Source organism: Octodon degus, unplaced genomic scaffold, assembly GCF_000260255.1.
Source record: "Octodon degus isolate 3935 unplaced genomic scaffold, OctDeg1.0 scaffold00002, whole genome shotgun sequence".
Classification (NCBI taxonomy): Eukaryota; Metazoa; Chordata; class Mammalia; order Rodentia; family Octodontidae; genus Octodon; species Octodon degus.
Window position 1 is genome coordinate 14,779,615 of NW_004524578.1, and position 13,302 is coordinate 14,792,916.

General features: G+C 37.6%; 1 protein-coding gene across 4 annotated transcripts in view; it reads left to right on the forward strand.

Moving 5' to 3' along the window:
• Akap13 (A-kinase anchoring protein 13) overlaps positions 1–13,302 on the forward strand; it is a 209,532-nt gene that overhangs the window by 60,565 nt on the left and 135,665 nt on the right. The window contains exon 1 of one of the 4 annotated variants that reach the window (XM_023710152.1): positions 56–831. The exons of 2 other annotated variants lie outside the window; for them this stretch is intronic. In XM_023710152.1, coding sequence (XP_023565920.1) covers positions 751–831 — 81 coding nt within the window. In that variant the 5' untranslated portion in view covers positions 56–750. Of the gene's footprint in view, positions 1–55; positions 832–13,302 lie in introns of those variants that run through there. One more of the 4 variants, XM_023710153.1, reaches the window with a different exon arrangement.

Consider the following 13,302-nt stretch of genomic DNA (forward strand, 5'->3'; position numbering starts at 1 on the left):
AAAAAGAAGGGATGAGGCTGGGAAGGGCTGGTGCAGGGAGGGTGGGCAGTACAGAAGGAGGAGTGATCTTTTTTCGTTTTTGCTCTACTGTCAGATACTTTCAATTTAAAACCAAGCCCTGCTGCCTGCTGAGCAAGAGACAAACTAAAGACTCACTGCTTTGAAAAGCATCTGTAGCTTCTATTTTTTTCATAAGGGAAGTTGATTTTTTCCCCACCTTTGTTGCTTTAAGGAAGAACAATTTAATGAATTTTTCATATCCATTTGAGAAAGAATCGTATGCCTCACCCTCTCCCTCTCTTTCTGGTAAAGTACATGCTGGATTTTTATTATCTGCTTTGGATTTTTCCTCCACGTGTTTCAGCCACTATGCTTAGCCAATTCACTGTGGATTTTTTTTCTATTATCCTTACCGCCAGTTATGGAAGTGGTGTGTGCCTCTCTTTCGGTCAAGATATGCACAACAGAGGTTTCAAGGCATTTGTTACTTATATTATGAATTATAAATACCTTATCTCAGTGTTCTGAAGTTGCCAGAAAGTTCTCAGTTCAAGAAATTGGATTCTTTTCAGTTTCTTTTAAATTCAGTTTTGAGCCTTTGAGAATTTTCTATATAGAAGAGTCTAGAAGACAAAAGATCTCTTGCTCACTGTGAGAAATTCAGAACTTGGGACTTTCATGAGCACAGTGGTCTTGAGTTAGCAGTGGGTATACTGCCTGCAGTTTGTCTGTTTTCTGCATCTGGGCAAGATGTATGAACGGCACAAGAGACGCTACAGCTTATGTGACATCTCCAAAGTAGACAGGACTGTCGATGTGGTATTGCTGAAGGTAAGAGAGAGCAGTGGCTCATTTACTTTCTAATGTCCTCTCAGCTGTTTTCTCTTTGAATCCAGTGGCAGTGTCTCTTGCCTTTTCTATTGGTAGGAAGACTGAGAAAGTCTGTGCCATCAGCATTGGATGGAGAAGTGATTTAGGATTTTTCTTTTTCTTTTCTTTTTTTTCTTTTTTTTGCGGAACTGGGGATTGAATTTAGGCTCTTGAGCTTGCCAGGCAAGCACTTATTCTACTGAGCCATCTCCCTGGCCCCATGATTTAGGATTTTTTAAATAGTATCTGAACAGAAATAGTTGGTGTTAGAGAATTGGCATTAAAATATAGTTTACTTGCTGTTAAATAGATTCTTACATAATGAGAACTTCATATTCCTGAATGATCACTAAAGGGAAAATTCACCTTCAGAGTCATACTTTCTTGGGGTGCTTCTGTCACTCTATTTTTGTTATTTCTGCCCCCATCTCACTTAGTTTGATTCTCTCTTCCTCCATCTTTTGGTCTTTCTGTTATTTGTCTACATCTGTTCTATCTGCTATTCTTCCATTATCTCAGTCTTCAACTGTGTTCATTTCTGGTTTAGTCTTTCTGCATTCCAATGTGCCTTCTGACTCAGTTGATAGCTATATTTGTTTTCTCAGCAATAGTGATGTTGGGTGTCTTAAGGAGAATGGGAGTGGAAACTCTGGACAGTTAATTGTAAACAGAAGGCATCCTTGAATCTAAATTTAGTAAGGACTCTAGCTGGTAGGATGAGAGTCTGGGAATGTTGGACAACTCAAAGAACACTTTAGAAGTTTAGCAGTTCTCTGGCAAACACAGTGAAAATTGGAAACCAACCAAGTGCTTCACAGGTGTGAAAACAAACTTGGTAGCTGAACTTATGAGGCTGTGGAAGAAAAAATTGAGTGATTTTAGATGGACTTGTGACCTGTTTTCCTGATAGAAAAAACACTGGAGCTATTTTGTTGATTTATCAATTCATTTTATAACTTGAGACTCACTCCTTCATTGTTTTCTTTGGACGAGCAAGGGCATGAAATGAGCTTAAAAGGCCAGACGCAAAAGCTGATGAAATACCATGTTGGGTGAGGTACTGGGCAGAGGAGGTGTGATTTGTGGTAGAGTGCTGTTCCTGTCCTTCCATAATCACTCTCAGGTGATTGTTTAATTGGCCTGGCCTAGGCTGACAACAGTTGGTAACTTGATGTTTTAGACTTATATTCTAAGATAGTATCATTTTAGTTTCTCTGAAATGCGATTTCTTCTAAGAAGACAACAGGATGTTTTAAAACTTTTGTCCTAATATAATGTATTTATGAGAGCCTAGTTTTAAAAACCTTTATTTGCTTAATGCCTTACAATTTCAAGGTGTGTGTGTGTGTGTGTGTGTGTGTATCTCTTTCTGCATGTCACAAGGAATACCATACATTTATAATAATGCTAAAATAAGTAACTGTGTAATCATGAAAGCCATTTTGAGTGAAGCTAAATCAATAGTGGTTCTATTAAGAGATGCTGCTTTTCCTTGCTGCGAGATCTGGGTATCGCCATACGCACCACACAGTGGTGGTGGCTGAACAGGAGGCAGCCATTCAGGCTGTAAAGGCTCAGGCTTCCAGATGAAAAGATGCCGGGACAAAAATGAACTTAGGGATGCTTGGAAACATGCGGTGAACCCTGGACTTCTCTGTTATCACCAGAGCGGCAATGAACTGTACTTTTTGAATGTTAAAGAATGAACATTGGGGTCATTTACATAAAAAACAGATGCATATATATATATATATATATATATATATATATAAATTTTATTGAGAAAGAAGTGGCAATGAGTTAGTTACAAAACAGGTTAATAGGACAGTTACAATAATTAAAACATTGCATATTGTTGTCTTTGTAGTAGTTATTCAGAGTAAAGGATGCAGACATGATATACTGTCCAAACACTGTTAGTACAAATCTCATTGAACTAAGAGAAAGTAGCTGTACATCTATGCTATTTTATATATACAGATATATATATATATATATGTTACATATATATATATATATATTTATATTTACTATGAAATGGACCTTCATTTATATTCCCCTTTTTTGTTTACTTTTGTGCTGTTTTATATTTTAACGAACCCCTTTAGTACACGTTATTTCATTGAGTCTTATCAGATAGTAATTCCATTTTCAGATGAACTTGAGAGTACTCTTATGATGAATATGAAGAACTTGAGTGACGAAGACAATTTTTCACAAAGCTATGGTTAATAAGCATCTTCATATTGGTGTATTTGTGCCCATTATACAGTGAAAGATTTTCGTGGCAAACTACACTTCTCAGGAAATAGTAATTTATTGCATACAGACACTAGGAGTCCTGAAAACATCTTGCTTCTGGTTTTAAAATGATATAGAGACTTGGTGTTGCTCTGCTTTGAGAATAAGAAGACATTGAGACTGGTACTATTCAGTGACAAAAATAGTGTTAAGTCTAAGGGCTATAGTCTTTATCCTCTTACTGCTTAAATATAGATAATGAATGGAAAAACAAATACAAACCATTTGAAGTCAGTTGACAGAGATGAGTAGGGTACTGTATCAGAAATAATGAAAAGAATTAGAGTAGTGCTTATGTAGACTTTTTCTGAGGTCTCCATTTGAGAAGTGGATTGTGGAAAGAGATGGATAAGAGACACAGACATTGAGTGTTTGCATTCCTGATCTTTGTCTCATTTTATATACACAAAACAGTTTTGGGTTGCCAGGGGATTTTCGCAGTGTTTTAGACCTCAAATCAGGGATAGAATGCAATCTGAGGTCAGACTGTTATCAAAGTCCATGCTTTTTCTTGCTGTCCTAGGCTGCTTCTAGTTGACTGGTCCTCTTATTAACAGAAGCATATGTAATCAACCTTGTATGTATATACATATACATGAATATATGCTCTTCTTTCCTGGTGCATACATGTTTTCTAACTTTTAAGTGGTTGGTAATTATGAATCATATGCTAAAAATGGAATATGGAGGAATTTTTATTATTAGCAGAGCCTTCAGTACCAACATGCCCAATTTTCCCACTGTCCTTCAGAAAGCCAGTGCTAACTTCACATGTGGGGGGCAAATGAGAACTTTGGAGGGCTAAACTTCAATTTATGACAAGCAGGCTTTCCTAGAGAATGACAGGTATCAGAAAGGAATGGAGTCCAAAGTGTTTCACTGAATTTGCTGACCAGAAATTAACTACTAACTTACCCTGTCTTTAGCTGGGGGTCACTTCTGTTTTACTAATTTTATATACTTTGGATACTGGATGGAGAAACTCTGTAATAGTGACACAATCCTTCATTTCACTGATGATTTATTAAGGACTTTTTTTTAGCTAGTAATCTAGAATGTTATCTAAATGGGTAAAAGGCTTGCAACCTTATTTTGTATACATTAAGTGAAAATGTTTACAGAGGAAGACAGTCCCTTCCCATCTGTGGTGCTTGGACAAGCTACATTTGCTAATGCTCAGAAGGAATGGTTCATCTTCAACTCCTTTGTTGTGTCCCAGAGAAAAACATATCAGTTAAAAGTTTTCCTCCATATTTCAGCAAAACAAAAAGATATAAGGGGGCAAGGAATTCAAGACCACCATGCATATCAGCTCTGTTACAGGATGATTCTCTGAAAAGATTTTGACTCAAGTCTTGGCTTCCATGGCCGGATGGTGAGTTTTTGCTTCCTTTTATTCAGCCTTGTTACTTTGGCTGGTTCTCCTGAGACAGTTGCAGAGGAAGTACAGGCAGTGGCTGGGAAGGCTGGGTGGAACCATGAGCTGTATTATTAGGATGTTCAGACATAAACAGTAGCAGAAACATTGCCAGAAATCAAAGCCATTTTCCTCTCCAGTGAAAATATGTACTGCTCTATTTTCAAACCATTGGAAACACATTGTGGGTGTAGAGTAGGTCATCACAAGAGGTCCTTAGGCTTTGTGGAAGGAGTGAAAAAGCTACCTGGAAAGGGCTGACATTTCTTTTGAGGTAACTTTCACGAGCCTGTGTTCTGTATACACTGTAACTCACCAGAACTTTGGATGTTGAGTGTCTGTGGTGTATATGGTTGTTATGGCACTGCTGTGAGCAAAGGAAATGACTAAATCTGTTTTTAACTAAAGATTATAGCTATAATCAGGACCAAAAAGTATATTTTACTGATTTCTCTTTCTGAGTCATATCGATACTTAAAATTTAAAATCTTTTTAACATTTAAAGTCTTTTTCACATTTCTAGTTACTTGCTAAACAAAACTTCCTAATCATCTTGAACTGTACCCCCCTTTTACCTATTCACTCAGTTACCAGTGCTGTATTTCCTTCATAGTTAAGTGATTTCACAGCCATGGTTTCTAAGATTGGAGGAGGAGCTTACAACCCTCTTCAGTTTTGTCTTAAAACTCAAATTATTAGTAGTGCCAACACGGATGTGTCTTCTTTTTCTGTTTGCTAATTCCTCTGATGATTAGAATCTCTTGCCACACCTAATCTCAGAAAAGGGTAAGTGTGTTGCTAATTCAAAGAACCGACTTATCCTTACTGTGATAAAACCTGATCTTAGAAATCACATTTTGGAAGAGACTAATATGAAAACCATTGTTTAATAGAATATATGATAACTTTGATTTCCTATAACACAGACGTGTCTCCATGTATGAGGATGTGTCCTGGCCTTGTATCTGGTTCATGGGAGGCAGTCTGAAATGTTTCAAATGGGGCTACATAGCATAGCCTTCAAATTACCTTGTCTGAGTAAGAAAGAAACTGTAGAGTTGTTGATGAATATATCCAAGACTAGAGCAAGTTTGTTTGCCATATCAGTGATTCTGAATTAGAGTAGAATGAGCAGACATGTTGTAATAAAGTTCCTGGCAAGCACCATTCTATTTTCTCTCTAATGTAAGTGCTCCAGGTACCTTGTGTAACTGAATTCATAAAATATTTTTGCTTTTCTGATTGTCTTAGTTTATCTCTCTTCAGCAGCTTGTTAGCATAATACTCTTCACACACAAATATGATATGCTTGGCATTGCTGTTAAACGGGATGTGGTTGAAAATGCTGATACATATTTCGACATTCTTTCCACACTCTGTACATTATAGAGTTTGTCCTCTGGTTAATGGCATTGGCTATGATTTGTAGCATCTGGCTCAGATTACTGGCCCTGATTCTGGCTTTGTGGGGCTGACTACTTTTCTTTAACTGCTGTACGTGTATTTTTTTAAAATTGTGATAAAAGACGCATAAACTTTTGCCATTGTTACCATTTTCAAATGTACAGTTCATGGCATAAGTGCATCTACCATCACCGTTGGGCACATCTAGAACTATTTTACTGTTCCAAACTGAAATTCTGTATCTGAAAACAGTAATTTCTCAGGCCCCACTGCCAAGTTCCTGGCAAGCACCTTTCTATTTTCTCTCTAATATAAGTACTCCAGGTACCTTGTGTGACTAGATTAAAAAAATACTTTTGGTAATTGGTAGGATTCTCACCTTGACTAACTATATACGCTGATACCTGTGAACTAAGCAACTGCATTGAAGATAGCAATGTGTAATACTAGGGCCATGCGTGGAATGCCTGTCATTCTGGTCTTCTAAATATGTACTGCTTCTAATGTCATATCAATTACTGCTATACTGTCTCTCAAGCAAAAAAAAAAAAAATTTTTTTTAAAAGGGTAATAAATGAAAACAAGAGACAAGGAAAAAACTGTCACAGGACTGTCCTGGTACAATACTGTATATGGTTAGATTTCTAAATTTCTGTGTAAAAATATGTATTTATTTATTCATATTTTTAAAATTTTTATTTATTTTTTCTTCACATTCTATAAGGATTTAAAGTTTAACATATCACTACTTGATGGAAAATACCTGTTTGATGTTATGTGTAAGATGTTTGATATTCAGACAGTGAGGTTAAGCTCACCTGCCTGTTTTATAGGGTAATAATACCGTTAAGCTTCTCTTCTGGAGGTTTGACAGCTTAAGTTGGCAGACCAAAAATTAGTAAAAAGAAGGGCTACAGGGACAGCTAACATTTTGGCCCTAGCCAAGGTCAGTAAGGACTTAGAACGTAAGAGAACCTGTACTGTAACATCCTGTAACTCAGTGGTGTCCCATATTTTCTGATCAAGGAGATTATGGGGGCACAGAGGAAAGTGATGGATGATGTAGAGTGGTGTGCCTAAGGAGAGTCACATGTGGAGAGAAAACATTCTCTCAGGCTTTCACAGAGAGCACAATGGCCAAGCAATGGCCGTGACTCATCCACATGGCTGACACTGACAAAGGATCTGCAACTTGCACTACAGGGTTTCAGGGTAAATCCTGAGGGGATTTACCATGTCAGATACAGAAGTTACATTTCTTGTTAAATCGGTCTTACTTTATCTTGGTCTTAACCATCTAGCAGAAAAGTATAAAAATGAGATATAAAAAGTAAAACTATATTAATATGCTGAGCTATAAAAGGCTCAAGTGAACACCAGTCCTACGGATAACCCACTACTATTATGGACTACTGGACTATGTTGGATCATTTTGCTGAATTCATGCACCTACAATATTTAAATGGCAAGGGAATAACCAACTTTGACAAAACTAAACAAAAAAGGGGATATAAATGAAGGACCATTTTGTATCTATATATACAAAATACGTAGGATAGATATATAGCTAACAATTCGATGAGAAGAAAGATTTGTACTAATATTGTTTGGACAGGATATCATGTCTGCATCTTGTACTATGAATAGCCACTACGAAGACAACAATATGCAATGTATTAATTATTGTAACTGTCCTACTAACCTGATTTGAAACTATCTCATTGCTATTTGTTTCTTAATAAAATTAATAAAAAAATAGAAATAAAAATGTGCTTTTCTGATTATCTTAGTTCACTTAGAAAAGTGTATTCTAGAGTCATCCACATTGTAATATATGTCAGAGTTTCCTTTTTAAAGACTAAATAATGTTCTGTTTTAAATATAGACCATATTTTGTTTACTCATTCTTTTATCAGTGGACTTAGGGCTGTTTTGTTTGGCTAGTCTGAATAATGCTGCTTTGAACATTGGTATACAAATATATATTTGGATTCTTTATGTTCTTTTGGGTGTAGTCCCTGAAGTGGATTTGCTGTATCATAAGGTATTTGTGTTTTGAGGAATGGCCACACTCTTTCACAGTGACTACCATTTTCCTACTAGCAGTGCAAAAGGATTCCAGTTTCTCTACATTCTCACCAATATGTTGTGTTTTATTTTATTTTAAAAATAATAGCCTAATAAGAAATGATATCTCATTGTGGTTTTGATTTATGTTTCTTTGGTGCATACTTTTGTGCTGTTTGTAAGAAGCCAGCAAGTAAGAGTCTTCTAAGGTGTGCCTATCTTCAAATAATACACAGCTTCCCAAGTGTATTATCTACTATGAATGCTACCTTGAGTATATCTTCTCTCTGTGCTGTCCTGGCAAACTCTTTTACCTGGTAAAGAACAAGTATAATAGACTGAGTTTTTAATCTCAGACCTTCATAACCTTGTTTTAACTTTTTGCAAGACAGGTTGATGTCTCAGACTGAACATAAAGTGCATCAAGCTTCCTCTCAATTTCATATATCTGTTCATTGTGATCTTTAATCACCCTTTTTCTCCTAAGTTCTGTAGATTCTGCCATCTGTTCCCGCTCTCTGAAGTACATTTTTTTGTGTAGTCTACAGGACATGTCCGCAGTTGGGGTGCCTTTCCACTAGACTAGGTCATACTCATCCTAGCTGATCTTTGTGTTCTAATTTCCCTGTTTCCTTACTCTTTCCTTTTATCTCTATACTTCTAGAGTTATTTTCCAAGTATAATACTGATCTTTCTATTCTCTTTTATGATTGATGTCACCCTTGCTAGAGATAAAACTGCTATATTTACTCCTATATTAACTTCGTTTATACATCAAGACACCATTGGGCATTTTGACATCTCTCTTTTTTTTTTTTTTTTGCGGAACCGGGGATTGAACTCAGGCCCTTGCGCTTGCCAGGGAAGCGCTTATTCCACTGAGCCATCTCCCTGACCTCTACCATTGGGCATTTTGGAGGATTTTTTTTTGAGGTGGGGGGGTAATAGTTCTGGCTGCCTTAAGGGGTGGTGTGGTGCAGCTTGTGGGACTCAGGATCAAAATGTGGTCCAGTGTGACTGACTGCATTTGCCCAAGTGGCACTTTAAACAGCTGAGCTATAGGGCAAGCCCCCAAAAATTGGAGATGTGTTTTTTTTTTTGTTTTGTTTTTTGTTTTTTTTTTTTTTTTTGCTCCTTGGCTATCTTGTACTTGTGAAAAAACAAACATCTGTAATCTGTGTCTGTGTAATCAGAATCCCTCATTGTGACACTTAGTGTGTGTTCTTTACGAGAGTTCCATGATTTAAAAAAATATTTATTTGTTTATTTATCTATTTATGAATGAGAGACAGAATGAATGAAAGAGAACTTTGCTGTGTAGTCTGGGCTGGCCTCCAGCCCTCAGTCTTCCTTCCTTAGTCTTTCCCAGGTGCTAGGATTATAGATACGTACTTTTGTGCCCAACTTTCCTTGTTATTCTTTTGATCTTCTTGAGACAGGCTCTCACTTTGTAGTCCTGGTTGGACTCAAACTCGCGTATCTACCTGCCTCAGTTTCCAAAGTGCTGGGATTATAGGCATGTACCACCAAACCTGGCATTTTTTTTTTTTTAAGTTGGATAGCACACTTTTATTTTTCTTAAATCGTTTTTTGTTTATGCTTTTTCTTTTTGAGCCAAGTCTTTTTTGTTTGGTATTTAGGACAGGGTCTACAGGGTCTCACTGCGTAAATTGCACTTGTAGTGATCCTCCTGTTTACAGCTTCCCAAGTGCTGGGATTACAGGCACACAGCACCATGACCACTCTCAATTGCTGTCTCAGCAGGCCCCAGAGGCAGGGCCATCTCATAGGCCCAGGGATTGAACACTCGGCCCCTGCATCTGCCTAAGCCATCTCTTTAATCATCTGCGCTATTTATCCGGCCCTTTCCAAGTCTTGTTATGTTGTTCATTCTGACCTTGAATACTCTGTGTAGGTCAAGCTGTCCTCAAATTTGCAGCAATCCTGCTGCTTGACTCTACTGAGTACTTAGATTACAGCATGTGCTACCACATCTAGCTGACTTCGTTATATTCTTAATAGAGTCTTAGACACAAGATGCTGTCAAGTCCAGCTCTGGAGTTTCATAACTTTTTTTTTTTTTTAGTACAGGGTCTACAAGGTCTCATTACACAGATTGGATTCCTAGTGATCCTCCTGTTTTCAGCCTCCTAAGTGCTGGGTTTTCAGGCACACACCACCATGCCCAATCTTAGTCACTGTCTCAGTGTGCCCTGAGGGTGGGACTGACAAGGCACAACCGGGATTGAACCCCCGTTGCTGTGCTCTAAGTAGGTGCTTTAGTCTGCTGAGACTATTTGTTGATACTTTATGTCCCGTGGATACAGTTTCCCACCTTAACTGCCTGACCCCTTCTCAAGCATATATTGCTTCCTTTTTAAGGCCTATCTCATACATTACCACTTTTCTTGAATTTGTCTCAAGTCCCTGAAATTACTACTCTTATGCTAGGTCCTTCCTTAACCTCTGTAGATTTCAGTCATTTGTCTTTTACAAATTAATATTTTCTAACCTTCCTGGCCATGATTTGTACAGTTACTTCACTGACTCTGATAACCCCTAGCCTCATACTTTTTTTTGATATACATAGATCTGTCATCCTGGAATATGGAGGCAGTGTAATCCATGGCACTTTAAATGTGAAAAGATTTCTCAGACTTACAGACTGGGGACCTGTCATGCAAATTATAATCAAAATGATATTTTATTCATCATGTCTATTGCTGTATACTGTCCCTTACCTAAGATGTGTTCTTTTGCTAGATGGCTAACAATGTGGATGGAACAGTTTGTGGATGGTAGCGTATTGGCTGTAAGAAGCCTTGTACCAGATTTCCCAATTCTTTATGCAGAGTCCTGAATTACCTGAAATTTTACTAATTTTTAGTGTAGGCTTTACTTTTAATGTTTGTAAATGAAACTTCATTCAGCAGAGGGTACTGACTGAAAGTGTGAATCAACTCTTAATTCATTGAAGTTTCTTATATTTGTGAGTAGCAGACTGCTTCTGTATATCATTGTCAATTAACTGTTAATGACTGAAACAGGCTACTAGCAAAAGAAAATGCCAAAAACAAAATTGATAGCCACATTTTTGTATTTTAGTTGTTTAGTTTTAATGGACTACTTTTTTATTTATCTAAATTAAATAATCGTGCTGTCTTAAAACATATAGACCTGGGGACTGGGGAGATGGCTCAGTAGAATAAGCGCTTGCCTGGCAAGCAGAAGGACCTGAGTTGAATCCCTGGTTCCACAAAAAAAGAAAAACAAAAACAAAACATAAAGACCTGGAGGTGTTACTCCATGTACTTTGCCAGACTTCTTTAATATTATTATTGAAAATTGTTTAAAACAATTATTGTTGAGCCCTGAGACAAAATAAAAAACAAAAGAGAACTTGTAGGGGAAGGTGATGAGAAGTGGCCAGAAAGTGTGGGGAGGAGACCTCAGGTCCTTGCTGTTTCAAAATACTATTGAAGTATTGTTCTGCTCAAATTATTTTACCTCCTTTGGCTTTAGACTTTTTATGGGTTAGCAAAGGGAAGCAGGTATGATCCTAAAGACACTCAGTTTTAATTTTCTTCTGAATCACTGCAGATGGTAAATTCAGATAAGGACACACTAATCACCAAGCCTCACTGAGTCTGTTTTCTCCTCCACCAGACTCCCATATTGCTTCTAGCAATATGGGGTCTGGGAAGGTGTGTGTTAGTGGTAGAGTATTTGCATAGATAGCATGCATGAGATTCTGAATTAAATTCCCAGTACCACAAAATAGTAATAATTTAAAAATAAAGAGAATATGATTTTTCATAGGGCCTTAAGAAAGTCAGATCTGTGTGATATAGTACAGTAGACCGTTGAGTTACAACTAGTCTGACATATAAGCAATTTGGGTTATGACCGGAATTTTAGTTTTAACTTATAACCAGTCTTGAGTTGTGACCCAAGTGCTAGCTACTTGTGCTTCCAGATGGTGTCAGATAAAAATTTAACTCCAAAGAGTCCTGGAGGGAATATTACAGTATCATTTCTTGTATGGGGTTAATTGAGAAATCCTGGGCTGATGTCTAGGGACACTGAGACCTGCTTGTATACACATAGGAGAGAGACATTGACGGCTGTGTAGAGGAGCCTGAGCCTTCAGTTTACAGCTTGAGTTGCTACCAGCCCAAACAGGAATGAATTGAGTTCATAAGTCAAGGATCTATGTAATTTGTAAACTTTAGAAGACCCAGTTTTGGAAATACAATAATGCTTCATGGTCTGCATTCTGCTCTCACTTGCCCATCAGAAAAACCACAGATGCCAAATTTAGGGACCACTTTTGCTGATGTATTTTGGTTGTATGCACTAGTTAGCACAGTGGACTTTGCTCTTGATTCTCTGCTTCCTTACTTTTGGTAGAACTATCTACTGTAGCTTTCTGGCTTACCGACTTATATTTGTAGTCTCTGAGTTACCCACACTCTGTAATTTGTGTTTGGGGGTGTGCATGTATAAATTTTCTTGCCCAGAGTCTTTGTATTGTTTGTTATCTGACCAGAGATGCATTTAGCACTAGGAATTCTGTGTGCAGTAATAGTGTCTGATTCAGCCTCATTCCCATCTTTCTCTATACCTCACATTATTGGCCCCATCAGCCCTTCTCTTGTCTTTGTCCACTAAGCATTATGTTATGGCAAACTTACTGACTTCTGTTTTCAAGTCACATAGACTCTAGGTTCTTTCAGGACAAGTTCTTTTATTACTACTACTTTTTTTCAGTTTTGTAATTTTATTTGATGGATAGGTTTTATCTGCATTCATTGTCTGTGGATTTTCAAACCTGCTGGCCAGGACATAGCTTACCAAGCTGTACACAGCACTTGTTTGGTGACTCTTCATCCTCATTGCATTTTCTGGACACCTGTACATGGATATGATATGGAATATTATTGATTCCTGTGCCCCAGACAGCTTTGTTGAGCCTGGCATTAGTGTGCATCCAGCCTTTCTTTTTTGGCCGATTTTCAGATCTCCTCAAGTGCACATACTTTTGGGAACTTGTTCTGTGGATACACCTGTGAACGTAATGGCATATTCCTGGGTTATCCCCTTACTGGTAACAGAACAGTTCTTCTTGGCACACTTCTTGGTGAGAGCCATTCTGCTGGGCCCAAACTGGAAAGGAAGAACAAGAGGATCCTCTTTAGGGTTCTAATGAAAGAGGAGAGGAAACCAGCATGCAGAGCATCTTA